Raw genomic sequence first — 17,456 nt, 5'->3', positions numbered from 1 at the left:
TTTGGGAAGCAGACACCCTCTCTACCTTTATGACTAGGCTCAAAACCTTCCTCTTTAATAAAGCATATAGTTAGTTATAGTTATGCCATTATAGGCTCAGACTGCTGGGGGACCCCTTCCTCCTGTCACTATCTCCTCTTCTCTCACCCCACAATTGTCACTATTGTATGACATATACTCTGTGTGTTTTCTCCCGTAGTTGTCTTTGTCCTTCTCTCTCTCCCTTTCTCTGGCCACCCACCCTGAGCCTGGTTCTGCTGGAGGTTTCTTCCATTAAAGGGAGTTTTTCCTCTCCACTATTGCCTATGGCTTGCTCCAGAGGGAATTGTCGGGTTTTCTCTATACATATTTATAATCTTGACTTTATTCTGTAAAGTGCCCTGAGATGATTTTGTTTTGAATTGGCGCTATATAAATAAAGTTGAATTGAATTTGTCCCATAGTACTTCTACCTGCCTGTTTCCCTCTTTGTGTACCTTTCTCTCTCTCTACTCACCCCAGTGCACATGGCCGCCCACCCTGAGCCTGCTTCTATCAAAGGTTCCTTCTGTAAAAGAGACATTTTTCTCTCCACTGTTGCCAAGGGCTTGCTCAAGGGGGAATTCGGGGCGGGGGGTTCTTTATCATTTGGTCTTGACCTTACTTGTGAAGTGTTTTATTATGATTTGTTGTGTACTGGCACTAGTATTTGCCAATATGTATGTATTTTCTACCATATTTACAACATTACAATATCTCAGTGATGTGTGACAAACATTTCTACTGCCCCTAAGTGACTGAAAAAGCTATTGGTGCAGATGTTAAAGACTTGTCTCTTTTGACTTTTACACATTTTCCCACCACCACACCACCTCTAGCCCAAAAGGCAAAACCCACTAACACTGTATGGTTTGGTGTAATAATGGAATTCAAATTGTTTCTACCTCAGCATGCGGACCAGTGCTGGTATCCCTCCAGACTTAAATATGGCCAGTAGTCCATCCTTTTGGTGTGACAGGCTATGGAGCACACTGGCAGTGCATCGGGCTGTCTCCATGTCAACTGCCGTCGTCATGGCTCGCACCACAGCACCCACTAAAGCCGGAGATTGCATAAGCACGCGCCGACTCGCTTCCTTACGGGTCAGCTGGTTGACTATCATGGCTGCCTTGTTCACCACAACCTGAATATGTGACAAAACAATTTTGTAAGCTAAAATTCATGTGCAAAACCATATGATAAGTTTAATGAAGTAATTCTGACAATATACCGGGTCGTCGTCTGCCAGCAGCTTGGTGAGCTCTGGTACCGCCCTGGTGGCCAGCTCTGCATCATCCTGGTAGTTTATCAGGTGTACAATAGCCGTCTTTAGCAGCTGTGAGGGCTCAGCCAGTCGCTGTACATTACTTTGTTGTGAAGGATCTGATTGGACCGGCATGGCCACCTCCCCTTCCACCAGGGTCTCTGGGAACATGGCGGCCCTAACTCGTTGAGCCCGTGTTAATGAATATTGAGCTTCTAAATCTGCTATAGGGACATAGAGACAGAGAAGGAGGAAGAATTATACTGTGTGTGCGTGTATGAGTGTGTAAAAGGAAAATTGAGAAAGCAGAAACGATGCTACAGACTAAATGAATTGGTTAAAAAATATTTTTGCTGAGGAATAAAAGTTTAAGATGAGGTTTGATTGTGTGACTCACAGAACTAATGTTAAATTATGTCCAATTTAGCAGTAATTTCTAATTTTGAATGAGCCTTGTTGAAAGTGATTTAATTGGACTAGGTTTGGCTAGATGTGGTTTAATTTGAACTAAACAAAGGAGAAACATTGTGTCTGGCCTCAGGACCAGCAGCAATTGCACATATCCTTATAATTTAACTATAACAGCTGAGCTGATGCTGTGAATGGTTTTAGTCTGTATTCACAGTTAGATAATGTGTAGTTTTGCTCAGCCGATTTGAATGTTAGCACCCTGTTGAATGGTGTGCTATCAGTTGTTAAGTATTTATAGTTTAAGTCTTTTACCTTCCTGTCATGGAGAGAGGTGAAATTGGACACTATACAGAATCAGAATTTCAGAATTTCAAAGACAGAAAAGGGGGGGGGGGGGCAAAGGTAAGTTGAAGAGTTTGAAGTAGTAGACTTCAAGCTGGCAGTAAATATGTGTATTTTAATAACCAAATCACCATTGCCTAAATCTGTGGTGTTTTCCCCTAAACGTAGAAAGAATTGTTGCCTTGTGTTAAATAAAAATTGTTTATTCAAACACAATTCAAACAAGCATGAACATGCAGAAAAACACAAATGTCATCTTTGCCAATGCTCTACATTCACCGTCTGTATATGTTAACGTAGCAGGAATGTTTTTAAATATGGTAAACAATAGCTATCTGTGTGTTTTGCTAACTGTTTAGCCTAAGTTGTCACAAAGGCCTGATTTAATATCAGCGATTTCTGGTTGACTATCAGCCTCCACACTAACACAGCCCCCCTCTCAATATTGGAAAGAAATTTCTACAGTATATTCATTATTCTTTTTAAACTTCCACCACTGATTTACGTGAGTCTATATGTGACTTTGCTGTTGTAGAAATGCATAAATGAATTTTCACTTTTTTCAGTTTATGTTCACCAAGTCAGTACCATCAGTACCAGGTGTCAACTCCTATGTTATTAAGAGTAATAAAGTTGCAAAAATGTTCTTTTACAGTAATTTCTGAACCGATAAAACAGGTGTGTGTAATTTGAGATTAATCATGAGTAACTGGGAGTCATAGGATTAATCACAAATGAAAATTTTAATTCACTGACAGCCTGGGTTTGAAAACATTTCTGTGAAAGAGCTTTCATTCAGCTTTGACATATGTACAGTGTACTTTAAAACACATTGGTCTCAAGGTGAAATCTTTCAAAAATGCCACAATATATTGGAGAAACATGTTCCCTAGAACCCACTGAGCATCTAAAAAGCTATTTGGACCCATACAAAGCTTTCAAATGTGGGACTTTATTGGCTAAATAGGTTGACAAGTATGTATTTGTGTATTCAGGTCTTCCAAGTTGAAACTGTGGCAAAATTGCCAAGATAAACCAAGAAGAATTTAACCATCTGCTACTGAACCTGAAGGGCTATTGTAAATGCACTCTAACTGGGTGGTGGATGATGTTTCAAATTGAGGCTCTGGCGTTATAATCATTAAAATAATTTTGCAGTCATGCTTAACCAAACAAGTGGTTGATGGATGATTTAATGATTTTAGAGCTGATGATTTTGTGAATTCTATTTTGTATTGTATTTGAAGAACATTTCTCTTTAGGCAATGGGAGAAATCTCCAGTATGCTCACTCTTCAGATTGTTCCAAGTGAACCAGAACATTAATAACAAATGCAATTGCACCACATGCAGTATCATATTGACTGAGATTTGTTTTGAATCTAAATTTAATCTGCTGTGCACATAAATGCTTGCAAGAAGCTCCTTTTGGTTTACTGACATGTCCCAAGAACAGCATTAATGAACAGTAAACAAAATACAAACAATAAACACACCCTCAACATTGTGTCAAGGATCTATATCTTTCTGTATCTATATCTAACTATATATCTATATCTATATCTATCTATATCTCTGTCTATGTCTATCTCTATCTATATCTCTATCGATCGATCGATCAAAAGTAATTATAACACTGCAAAAACAAGGGATCAATCAGAAAGACAAGCAATGCATTGAACACAATGGAAAATGATATACACATAATCAAACTGAGTGCATAAACAGAGCCTGGCAAGATAAATGAATAACTAAACTAAACAGAAACAGAAAACCGACTGTCACGGACTAATAGAGAACCAAACCTAACTGCTAAAATAGAATTTAAAAAACAAGGACAAACAAATAAGAAATTCTAATGATTAAAATGGAGGCCAACTAACGGGGACAAACAGGGATAAACAAACACTAAACCAAACCTCACAATACACAATAAAGGGGAATCAGAGTCCAACAAACTGGTTTCTTCAAAACAGAAACATGGCACAGAGAGAGTGCAAAGTAAACAGCTGAGCAATAATAGACTGACCAACAGCAAATAGTGGTGGGAGCTGTGTTGAAATTAACAGGGGAACAGGTGAAAGTAATCATGACTAACGAGATGGGTAAAAACAATCAAAAAGGCCAACAGGAAGTCGGGCTGAGGTGCTACAAAATAAAAGTTTGGGATAGGAAGTGAAGCCATAGAAAACCAAACTAAAGCAAAGACCAGGATCATGACCAAATAAAAATGTGGGTCTTGGTTCTGTCGTTGTCCAATCAGCATTTAATCACCAACAAGTTTCCAGTAAAGATTTGTGTCTGGCATTGTGTATCCACGCATATCTCTCCTTAAACATTCAACATTCAAGCCTCTGAACAAAGTAAGAGGCTTCAAGATGTCTTTCAAGCAACATTTTCAGTGGTTTTTCACTTTCAAATTCCAGATGTTGAAGAATTTCACATGATGATTTGTTCGACTTAAGTATATAAGTCCATAAAAAGCACAAGCTGTTTTCTGTACTGGACGTTTAGAGTCTATACAGAGTCACATGGTAGTATGATTCCAGTGCAACCTAAAAAGCACCATTGTACAGTACCAAACCCTGCTTGGAATTAATCTCCTTCAAACGCAAAGAGTAAAACTTGATAATTAAGTCCTAGGACACCATGCCTTGTCAACAGATTATCTCCTTGATGACACATCCCTTATTTTTGGGGGGTGTGAGGTCATTGAAAGAAAGTAGAAAGTAACAAATGCAGCAGTGACATTTTAATGAAACGAGGATAAATGTTGCTGCTTTTTATTTACCATGTGTTGGCAGTGTGTATACATGATAAGGAGGAATGGAAAGGGGAGAGATGCTGTACCACTACTACTTTAAGCCCATTAACTACAAGGAGCTTACATTTCACAATTTTCCCAAAGCATAACATCCTTTAGATTGACTACCTACATAGCAGCCGCTGGCTGCTTTCAGTGTATTTCAATACACTCTAAAAATCTAAAAAAAAAAAAAAAAAGGAGACATTACAAGTAAGACTATAAAAAAGTTACAGTATTACCACAAGATAATGCAGATAAGTGCAAGTGTACTTGAGACCTGACTGCAACTTTATCTTTATATTTGGTTCTCATTAGATGCACACGTCTGCAAGATTCAGACTTTCTAATACAACCTGTTATTTTAACAATGCTTCTTCTTCTTTCGGCTGTTCCTTTTCAGCGGTCTCCACAGCGAATCATGTTAATGGTAAATGGTCTGCACTTACATAGCACTTTTCTACCTATTGGCACTCAAAGCGCTTTACACTGCTTCTTATTCACCAATTCACACTCACACTCACACACACACACACACACACACACGGGAGAGCTGCTATGCAGCTGGCCAACACTCACCGGGAGCAACTAAGTTTGGGTTCAGTGTCTTGCTCAAGGACTGAAGCAACAACTGTGAGATTGGTGGACTGACTGACATGTCCCTCCATCTAACCCTGTCCTCTGCACCCTCTTCTCTCACACCAACTAAATTCATGTCCTCTCTCACTACATCCATAAATCTCCTCTTTGCTCTTCCTCTAGACCTCCTACCTGGCAGCTCCAACCTCAGCATCCTACCGATATATTCACAGTTTCTTCTCTGAACATGTCCAAACCACCTCAATCTGGCCTCTCTGACTTTATCACCAAAACATCTAACATGAGCTGTCCCTCTGATGTCCTCATTCCTGATCCTGTCCATCCTCGTCACTCCCAAAGAGAACCTCATTATCTTAAGCTCTGCTACCTGCTACCAGCCTCTTCATCAGTGCCACTGTCTCTAATCCGAACAACATCGCTGGTCTCACCACCATCTTGAACACCTTTCTTTTGATTCTTGCTGATTCTTGCTCTTATCACACACATTGCAATGCCATCTGCAAACATTATAGTCAATGGAGATTCCTGTCTAACCTCATCACCAGAGCAAACGAGAGGGGGGTCAGAGCTGATCCTTGATGCAGACCCACCTCCTCCTTGAACTCCTCTGTGACACCTACAGCACACCTCACCACGGTCTTACAGCTCTCATACATGTCCTGCACCACTCTAACATACTTCTCTGCCACTCTCTAAATCTACGAAGACACGATGCAACTCCCTCTGACCTTCTCTGTACTACTCCATCAGCATCCTCAAAGCAAATACTGCATCTGTTGGACTCTTTCTAGGCATGAAACCATATTGCTGCTCACAAATCGTCACCTCTGCCCTTAGCCGAGCTTCCACTACTCTGCCACAACTTCATTGTGTGGCTCATCAGCTTTATTCCTTTGTAGGTGCCACAGCTCTGCACATCCTCCAGTCCTCAGGCATCTTCTCACTCTCCAAGATCTTGTTAAACAAACTAGTCAGAAACTCTAGTCCCACCTATCCTAGACACTTCCATACCTCCACAGGTTTGTCATCAGGACCAACTGCCTTTCCACTCTTCATCCTCTTCAATGTCCTCCTCACTTCACTCTTACTAATCTTTGCTACTTCCTGCTCCACACCAGTCACCTCTTCTACTCTTCATTCTCCTTCATTTTCCTCATTCATCAACTCTTCAAAGTTCTCCTTCCATCTTCCCATCATACTCTTGGCACCTGTGAATACATTTCCATCCTTTTCTTTAATCACCCTAACCTGCTGAAACATTCTTCCCATCTCTATCTCTTTGTCTGGCCAACATGTAGAAATCCACCTCTCCCTCTTCACCTTACACTGCATCTCCCTGTACTCCTGTCTACTCTCTTCAGTCCTCTCAGTGTTCCACTTCTTCTTAGCTAAAGTCTATCCCTGTATACACTCCTGATCTTCCTCGTTCCACCACCAAGTCTTGTTGTCCACTTTCCTCTTTTCTGATGAGAAACCAAGCACCCTCCTACCTGTCTCCCTGATTAATTCAATGTAATTTCAATTCAACTTTATTTATAGGGCCAATTCACAACAAAGTCATCTCAGGGCACTTTACAGAATAAAGTCAAGATTATAAAGATTTATAGAGAGAACCCAACAATTCCCCCTTCAGCAAGCACTAGGCATCAGTGGAGAGGAAAAACTCCCTTTAACACAAGAAACCTCCAGCAAAACCAGGCTCAGGGTGGACGGCCATCTGCCTTGACCAGTTGGGGTGAGTGGAAAGGGGAAAGACAAAAGAACAGGGCAACAAAAAGCAACAACAAAACATCGGGCAGATTGGTAGGACCAGTAGCTGCACACTGGAAGCCACACAGCTTCAAAGCCCGGGACACCTGCACAAAGAGACAGACAGAGGGGGACAGAGAAGGATAAAGACAACTACGAGAGAAAACACACAGAGTTAATGTCATACAGTGGGGACAATTGCGAGGTGAGAGGAGAGGAGAGAGGGTCAAGAGGAGGAAAGGAGCTCAGTGCATCGGGGGTGGGTCCCCCAGCAGTATAAGCCTATAGCAGCATAACTATAACTAACTATATGCTTTATTAAAGAGGAAGGTTTTAAGCCTATATTTAAAAGTAGAGAGGGTGTCTTCTTCCCGAATGTGAATGGGATGGGAATGGGAGCTGGTTCCACAGGAGAGGAGTTGATAGCTAAAGGCTCTACCTCCCATTCTACCTCTGGAAATTCTGGGAACCACAAGTAGGCCTGCATTCTGATATCGAAGTGGTCTACTGGGATGATATGGTGCTATGAGGTCTTCTATATATGATGGAGCCTGACCATTCAGAGCTTTATATGTAAGAAGCAGGGTTTTAAATTCTATTGTAGTAACAATAAGTTACTAATAGGAGTAACAATATAGCTGGACATCATTTAGAGTTTAGAAGTAAAACATTGCGGGACATCCAGGCCTTTATGTCTTGGAGGATTGAAGCTTTATTAACTGATTATTTTCATCTGGTTCCATAGATAAATATAGCTGGGTATCATCAGCATAGCAGTGGGAATTTATGGAGTGTTTTCTAATAATGTTGCCTAAAGGAGACATATATAAAGTAAAAAGTATTGGTCCTAACACAGAGCCTTGTGGAACTCCATAGCTAACCTTTGTGTGCATGGAGGATTCATCAGTAACATGAACAAATTGAAATCTATCAGATAGATAAGATTTAAACCAACCTAGTGCAGTTCCTTTAATCCCAATTTCATGTTCCAGTCTCTCAAATAAAATGTTGTGATCAATGGTATCAAAAGCAGCACTAATATCTAACAGAACAAGTATAGAGACTAGTTATCTGAGGCCATTAGAAGATCGTTGGTGACTTTTACCAGTGCTGTTTCTGTACTATGATGAGCTCTAAATCCTGACTGAAAGTCTTCATACAAATTATTCCTGTAAAGGTGCTCACATAATTGTTTTGCAACTACTTTTTCAATACATTATGCGTATCTATTAAGGGTAAAGCTTCCTTGAGCAGCTTAGTTGGAATAGGGTCTAGCAGACAGGTTGTTTGTTTAGATGAGGTAATAACTGAAGTTAGCTCAGAGAGATCTATGGGTAAAAAGCAGTCTAAGAGGGTTGTTTTGCTTGTTTTAAATTGCGTGTTTGTGAACTATACCAATGAGATCGACTCTTCTGGTCTAGTCCTAAGGTCTAAGGTGTGACTGAAACAGTGAGTGGCTTTATTTACATTTTGGGAAAAAACAATTAAATCTAATAAGTAATTAAACGCAGTGTTGAGGCAGTTACTGTCAGCATCTACATAATGGTTAAAGTCACCCACTTTAATGACTTCATCTTTACTAAGCACTAAATCAGATAGAAAATCAGAAAATTCAATCAAAAACTCTGAATAAGGGACTGGAGGACGGTACACGATAACAAGTGGTTTTTGAGTTTTCCAGTTTGGGTGTGACAGGTTAAGAGTAAGGCTAGGTATAAATATATATATTTAGGTATAAATTATATAGATTTACACAATTTGATAAAATAATTTTTACAAAACTATGCATATTAATCAATTATTACCTTTAAAGAAGTTCTGCTAAACAGAACATAAAAGGGTTAAGATATAGGTATTCAGCACTAATACCATTGTAGAGGTGTTTTTGCACCAAGTTTCTGTTTTTGTCCAAAGGTCCAAAAGACGTGCATCTGGAATATTACCACATATGTGAAGCACCCAGACACTCTCCAACAATCATTTGTAGGGTCTACTCCTAGACAAATCTCAGGAATGTGTGTTCAATGGTCACCTGGTTTTTCACACGATACTTAAAGGTAGAGTAAACTATCCATAAAACACACACACACACACAGAGAAAGTGAGATTAAGTATAAGAAAAAGGTTAAATAACAATATTGATTGTGGCTTTGTAATTTATTGTTTCCATATACATTTATGGGTGAAGGTAATGCTAAGTCAGAGAAAGATTATTACAAGGTTATGACAAGGTTGCAAACATAGCAACTTTGTGATGTGCAGAAGATACCTGAGAGACGACAGATATGGGCATTCAAGGTGTCATACTTTTTAACGGCGGCATGTTTGCAGTACCCTATTGGTGGCATTGCGTCAGGAATGCAGTGTGTTTTAACCCTGAAACAGGCTCATAAAATCCAATCTGCAGTTGTCCTTTCTGCCACCAAGCATCACAAAGTCAATTTCTCATACCCGATCCAAGCTACCAGTCCTTACTGCTGTTTGTGGATGTGCTTGTGAATTCTCTGACAATATTCTTACAGGTACTGCACCAGATAAATAATTGTAATCTATTTCACTGGAATTTACATATTTATTCAATGATCTGAACAATGTTAACATAGCATCACACCTCACTGAAATAGTAAACATCATATATGCCACAGTATGTGATAATAAAGAAAGCTTTTTTAAGCACTAATTTTAAATCTGATATGCCACTTTCATAACCCTATATTTCTGTTGACTTTGATTCAGATTATGGGACACACATAATATTGAGTATAGGTTTTGTCTTTGTCTCTCAAGCATTGTGGGACATTATTAGATTATATTAATATTTCATACTTCATTCACCCAGTTTTCTAAAAAGTTCCTATGCAGCTAAAGTGCAAAAGAATATTAGTTCTTAGGGAACATGTTTAATATTTGTATTATATCCCGCTGCAACATATATTTGGAATGAATACAGTGATGGATTTACCTACGCACATGTAGACAGGACCAGAACCTTATGGCACAAAGGAAAGCTGGAGGAGTAGCAGCAATCTTCCATTCTAGCTTATCAATAAACCCTAGACCTAAACATAGTTATAACTCATTTCAAAGCTTTACTCTTAAACCTTCATACCCTAACTTGAAAACTCAAAAACCACTATTATTTGTTATCATGTACTGACCTCCAGTCCCTTATTCAGAGTTTGTGATTGAATTTTATGATTTTCTATGTGACTTATTGCTTAGTACAGATAAGGTCATTATAGTGGGTGACTTTAACATTCATGTAGATGCTGACAGTAACTGCCTCAACACTTTGTTTATTTCATTATTAGATTCAATGGTTTTTTCCCAAAATGTAAATAACTGTTTTAGTCACACGTTAGTTCTGTTGAGCCTAGTTTTCCCTTAACTCTGAGCAGCAATGACTTCATGACTTTCTTTGTGAATAAAATTGTAGCTATTACAGAAAGAATTCACCAGATCCTCCCCCCAAATATTAAAGATAGATCTTCATGTACAGCAGTGCTAGAGTCATCGATAAGGCCCCACTCCCTGTTAGACTGCTTTTTACCCATAGATCTCTCTGAGGTAATTTCAATTATTACCTCATCTAAACCAACAACCTGTCTGCTAGACCCTATTCCAACTAGTCTGCTCAAGGAAGCCTAACGCTTAACACATACATTCGTATTAGATTTCATTATTCTATCTTTAGAAACAGGCTATTTACCTCAGGCCATAAGGTAGCTATAATTAAACTACTACTTAAAAAACCCTGTCTTGACCCAGGTGTTTTAGCCAATTACAATTTGTTCATGGTAATGATGAATCCTCCATGCACACAAAGGTTAGCTATGGAGTTCCACAAGGCTCTGTGTTAGGACCAATTCTTTTTACTATATATATGTCTCCTTTAGGCAACATTATTAAAAAGACACTCCATAAATTTCCACTGCTATGCTGATGATACCCAGCTATATCTTTCTATGGAACCAGATGAAAATAATCAGTTAGTAAAGCTTCAAGCCTACCAGACATAAAGGCCTGGATGTTCCACAATTTTTTACTTCTAAACTCAGACAAAACTGATTGTTACTTTAGATAGCATAATCTGATAGTCTGGCCTCCAGTACTACTGCAAGGAACCATCGAGTTATTTTTGACCAGGATTTGTCCTTTACCTCACATATAAAACAAATCTGTAGAACAGCCTTCTTCCACCTACGGAACATTGCTAAAATTAGGAGCATCCTGTCTCAAAGTGATGCCGAAAAACTGGTCCATATATTTGTTACTTCTAGGTTGGACTACTGTAATTCCCTACTTTCAGGATGCCCCAGTAACTCGCTAAAGAGCCTGCAATTAATCCAAAATGCTGCAGCAAGAGTGCTGACAGGAACTAGCAAGAGAGATCATATTTCACCTTCACTAGCTTCTCTCCATTGGCTTCCCATTAAATCTAGAATAGAATTTAAAACCCTGCTTCTTACATATAAAGCTCTGAATTGTCAGGCTCCATCATATATAGAAGATCTCACAGCACCATATCATCCCAGTAGACCAATTCGATCTCAGGATGCAGGCCTACTTGTGGTTCCCAGAATTTTCAAAGGTAGAATGGGAGGTAGAGCCTTTAGCTATCAAGCTCCTCTCCTGTGGAACCAGTTCCCAATTCAGATTTGGGAAGCAGACACTCTCTACTTTTAAGTCTAGGCTTAAAACCTTCCTCTTTAATAAAGCATATAGTTAGTTATGCTGCCATAGGCTTATACTGCTGGGGGACCCACCCCCCAATGCACTGAGCTTTCCTCCTCTTGACCCTCTCTCCTCTCACCCCGCAATTGTCACCACTGTATGTCGTTAACTCTGTGTTTTCTCCCGTAGTTCTCTTTATCCTTCTCTGTCCCCCCCTCTCTGTCCCTTTCTGCAGGTGTCCCTGGCTTTGAAGCTGTGTGGCTTCCAGCGTGCAGCTACTGGTCCTACCAACCTGCCCGATGTTTTGTTGTTGCTTTTTGTTGCTCTGTTCTTTTCTCTCTCCCCTTTCCACTCACCCCAACCGGTCAAGGCAGATGGCCGTCCACCCTGAGCCTGGTTCTGCTGGAGGTTTCTTCCGTTAAAGGGAGTTTTTCCTCTCCACTGTTGCCTATGGCTTGCTCCAGGGGGAATTGTTGGGTTCTTTCTATGCATCTTTATAATCTTGACTTCATTCTGTAAAGTGTCCTGAGATGACTTTGTTGTGAATTGGTGTTATAAAGTTGATAAATAAAGTTGAACTGAATTGAATTGAAAGCTTGCAGAGCAGAATTCTCATGTGCGAAATTGGAGTTTGGTTCCGAATCTTTGCAAGAAGGTGCTCTGAAGTCTTTTGCTAATGGGCCATAAGCAACATTCATTGTGTGTAAACAGCTTAAAGTGTAGTTATTTTTTCTCTTCATCTATTGCTGTAACCATGCAGGTCTTGCTGGACAAGATACACACATGGTCACATGTAGAAATTCTTCATACATTGTGTTTGCTAAATGTAACATGAATTACTTTTGCTGTTTATTTTTTATTTTTTATTGATTAGTTATTATAGTTAGTTTGTATTTATCATAGGCTGCTGATATTTTTCATGCACGTTTTTGGTTAAGGATTACAATTAGTCATTGATGTCTGCTTACAAGTAAGTAGCAGTACTTACAAGCAGTTCTTATAAGTACTTACAAGTAAGTAGCAGACATTAGGAACAGATTTAGATTTTAGTGCCCAGGGACACTTTCACATTTAGCCAAGAGGACAAGGAGTCAAACCCCTAACCCTGGGGTTCGTGGACCACCAACTGAGCTACAACTAGTGATTTTTAGGTGAATTAGGTGGGTACTCCTCTGCACCCTCTCTTATGTCAACATTGACAGTACTGTAGTTTAGCAAAGTCTCAGTCTCTTCTGCTGAAGTGGTCACAGTTTATGGTATAGGCCAGGGGTCACCAACATGGTGTCCGTGGGCACCAGATAGCCCGCAAGGACCACATGAGTAGCCCATGGGCCTGTTCTAAAAATATCTCACCGTAGTGCCACTTACCAATGACCTGCATCTAATTTTTTTGTTGCTTTTCTTTTTTAATTAGTTAATTAATTAGTAGATTTAAGTTATTGTGAGAAATCTTTAACATGATCTGTGTCTTCACATAGATGAATATAATTAATGTAATTAATTATTAATAATAACATATAATTAATGGTAAATTCAGCAGATTTGTTAATTCAAAAGTGTGTATTAAACTGGTAGCCCTTCACATTAATTGGTACCCAAGAAGTAGCTCTCAGTTTCAAAAAGGTTGGTGACCCCTGGTGTAGACTAACATATAAGCTAAAAGCATCTGACCTGAAGTGAATAAGTTTCAATACAACACAGTGCTATCGGCTAGAGTAGTCCAGCCTTCTATCAATGCTTACATTGAGCTGATTGGCCGGATGAAAGCATGAATTGTATGTAGCGATGCCTTCTTGATTTAAATGACAGTCCGCCTACCTCAGATGAAAATTGTAACAGTAAGTGGCCTGTAACAGTGTAAATAAGTCCCTTTCCATTGCAGAGTTAAAATTTACAGTTTGTCCTGTGTATAGACCTTGCTACCTCTTTTCACATTCTTTTATCACTGCACTGTTTCCAACCCCAGTCAGCTGTGATTAGGTTACTATTAGTATTTCCACAGTCAATTTAATAGGCTACTGTGTGTCCAAAAGGTAGTTAAGTGTTTTAATACAGTGCATTCTAAACTAATCAAATTATGAAAATAATTTGAAGCTATTTATACAGAATCATTGCAGGTTATTAAACTAACAAAAGACTAATTAAGTTACAGCTGTCAGAGTGCATCATGTGCTCTGCTGCATTGTGTTTCTGTTCTGTCTTACTCACAAATCTACTATCAAATCTACGAATCTCTACAAGGAGTTGGACAGAGGGCAGGGTGGGTAATGTGACTGTGGAATAAGAGGTAGAGCAGTCATCGACCAATCTCACAGTTATTGGTTAAACCCCCTGCTCCTCCAGTCACATATAAGAGTGTCCTTGAGCAAGACACAAGTGTGTGTGATTGTGAGTGCAAATGCCTGAAGTACCAATAATTTAAAAAAGCTATAAAACTCCAGACCATTTAACATTTAATAATTTTATTTAAATATTAATTAAAATCTCCAACCTCTGCCAAGAAGTTGTGCTGGTCTTCCTCCACTCTATCTCCTTATTGTTTGAAAATTGAAGTCCACCCCACAGGTCACTTGTGTCAAACTAATAACTATAATACAGTGAGAGTGCTGTGACATCTGGATCAACTTTATAAATTTGGTCAAACTGATAACATTTTCTTAATCTAAATGGGGACCTTCTAACATAAAAAAATATCAGAAGTTAATATAGTCCTGGAATAAAAATTACAGCAGATTTGAGCCTTAACCAAGGATCTTTGCTACAGGAAGGGACCTGGCAGTGTACCCAAAAGTCAGAATACAAGCTGATAGAGAATCATCTCCAGAGATTAACATTGATGTTTTTGCACACCAGCCACTGTGGCTAGCAGTTTTCCAAAGACACTTAGTATTTATGCTGGCCACACTTTTCTGATACTTAAAACTGGATAGAGATTATTGGAATAGAAAATTCAATCCTTCACCTTTTCACCACTGCACATCCTACAATCAATACACTACAACACTATGTCAAACTACCACAGTACACAGAGTACACATACAGTAGTCATTAATGGCTTTTTGTTTGTCCCTTCAGGAGTTGCCACAAACATTGACATGGTATGTGTTTTTCACCAGATGCCCTACCTGCTGCAACCCTACCATTTTTGTCTTGGGGGCCACACCTGGTGGGGTGGGATTTGAATTCATGCCTTCTACATCACAAACCAATGCTCTAGCACTAAGCCACAAGGCCCCCTTAGACACATACAGAAGAGAAACATAGTATTTCATTTTATGCTTGGGATCTTAAATGAGAGCAAAACTAAACATTATCACAATAAACTACCAAGCTGGAGTTGAATTTGGGTCTCTCACATGACAAATATGACAAATGGGGCGGGTGTAGCTCAGTTGGTAAAGGCAGTCGTCCACAGGCCACAGGGTGAGTGGTTCGATCCCCGGCACTGGCTATAAGTCAAAGTGTCTCTGGGCAAGACGCCGAACCCCTAACAGCCCATTTTAGGAGACCAGGATGGCTTTATTGCTCATTAAGCACATTAACAATATCTTTGTGATGTGAGCACGGCTCAGTCGTATGTGTACAGGGGTGGAGGAGGGGACTTGTGGCGCACAAATGCTAAAGGTCAGGCATAAGGATGTGTGGAGGCCCAGTTTAACTATTTGTAAGCATTTTCTGAGGAAGTCCTTGATTTGAATGCATACTAATGTAAATCTGAGGTAGAGGAGAGTGTCAATCTTATATGTCCAAGGAATATTCTTTCAAAGCATTTAGCTATGATAGGCATAAGTATGACTGGTCTCTAATCATTCAGGGAGCTGATGTTTGCCTGTTTGGACACTGAAACAATAATGGTGCTTTTCAGACAGGCTGGTAAAGAGGCAAGTGCCAGGGAGAGGTTAAAGATTTTAGTAAATTCCTGTGTTAACTGGTGGTAACACTCTCTGAGCACCCTGCCTGAGCATCTCATTTAGGCCTGCTGCCTTTCTGGCATCAACAGTTTTCAGGACCCTCCTTACCTTGTGTGTCTGAAGAGTAAGTGGGTGGCCAGCAGTATCCAGCTGGAGTACGACATAATTGTCTTGTTCAGATGTTTAGAGTCTGGCAAAGAAGCAGTTCAGTTCCTCGACCAGCAAGGTGCCGTTTCCCATCAGTGAATTACTGCTGCTCCTGAAATTGGTAATTTGCTGGATTCACAGTACTGCCCAGAGGTGGACTTCTTTAGTCTTCTTCTTGTATGCAGCCTTTGCTCTTCTTATGCCTCTCAAGAGGTTGTCCAATGGGCTTTACAGAGTGTTTTTGAAGTTTTAAGTAATTGTAAATTCTTATGGTTGGCCCATTCCACAATGGCTGCTCTGCTCCCTTAAGCCTAAGACACTTGTCCAGGGCTAGTTTTACTGCCAACAATTCCCTGTTCTCTATATCATAGTTGTGCTCAGCAGGAGATAGGTAGCGAGAGAGTTGAAGGTTCTTGTTGGATCTCTGAGTGTAGGGGAGTTCTACTCCGCTTTTGGTTTCCAGTAAAATGATGCAGTGGAGAAGCCAGGGAACTGTAACCACTGATGAACTTCAAATCCTCTCACCATGGCCACCTTCTCTGGGTCCACTTAAATCTCCCCAGCGGACAGAATGAACCCCAGGAACGAGACCCTTAATTGGAAATTGCACTTGTCTACTTTGACTGAATGAATGAAGAGTGCTATCCACTGCAAAAACGGACAGTGCTAAGACAGTAGTTTTGATCTTCCTTGTTCCTAGCATCATTCTCACAGCTTTAAATCACTTCTTGTCGCCACGTCAACTAGCTGATACAGATTGCTGTGGAGATCGCAGGCTGCTATCTTGTCTTTGAAATTCTTTGAGCGTCTATGATAAAGGTTATAAGTTACTGATAAACTTTACTGAGAAGGGCAGCCAAGATACATTGACTTTCAGCTGCTACAGTACGGAAAGTGATCACCTAATCCAACAAGCGCCTGGGTTTCTACTCCACTTGACTGAAAGCCCTCTCATACTGACAGAAAGAGATACTTTTAGCATCTGCATGCAAAACCAAAAAAAATGGACAAACTAAAGCTTTTTCCCTCTTTGGGAATAACAACTGGCCTGTTCACTGGAAGTTTACAGTCTGCTGGTTCAACATTTTGGGTTGCACAGAATGTACCTTGTGAATCTTTAGTATGTTACTGTAAGGGTATGCCTGCAAATCAGACGAATCTTCAAAATCAAAAATATTTTAGTGTGACTCATAACTTCCCACTCTGTGCAGAGGTGGAAAGTAACTTGAAAGACTAATTGTGTGTATAATCTAAATTTTGAGGTATTGAGAGGTATCTCAACAAATGTTGGGATGCTATGTCAGATAAAAATAAATAAAAAAAAGAAATTACAATGATTTAATGATGCAAATTATTTGAAACCTATGTTTGTAAATAAAATCTTACAAAAGAGAAAAATTATCTGCTCATTTTGAATTTGCTTTCAGCAACAGCAACAAGATTCTAACAAGATTGTGTTTGGAAACTGAAAGGACCAGTTGCTTTTAGTATTCAGAGATTTTTTCCCTGTTCTTGCTTGATACAGGATTTGAAGAACT

General features: G+C 39.6%; 1 protein-coding gene across 2 annotated transcripts in view; it reads right to left on the bottom strand.

The window, feature by feature from the left end:
- The window catches only part of LOC137105606 (junction plakoglobin-like), a 166,228-nt gene that overhangs the window by 66,401 nt on the left and 82,371 nt on the right, over window positions 1-17,456 (bottom strand). The window contains exons 4-5 of one of the 2 annotated variants that reach the window (XM_067488019.1): window positions 1,250-1,506; window positions 924-1,162 (exon numbers count right to left, since the gene is read on the bottom strand). In XM_067488019.1, the coding sequence (XP_067344120.1) occupies window positions 924-1,162; window positions 1,250-1,506 (496 nt within the window). The remainder of the gene's footprint in view (window positions 1-923; window positions 1,163-1,249; window positions 1,507-17,456) is intronic. The other variant, XM_067488020.1, reaches the window with a different exon arrangement.

Source organism: Channa argus, chromosome 20 (assembly GCF_033026475.1).
Source record: "Channa argus isolate prfri chromosome 20, Channa argus male v1.0, whole genome shotgun sequence".
In the NCBI taxonomy this organism is placed as follows: Eukaryota; Metazoa; Chordata; class Actinopteri; order Anabantiformes; family Channidae; genus Channa; species Channa argus.
This window is presented reverse-complemented; position numbering and strand designations above follow the sequence as displayed.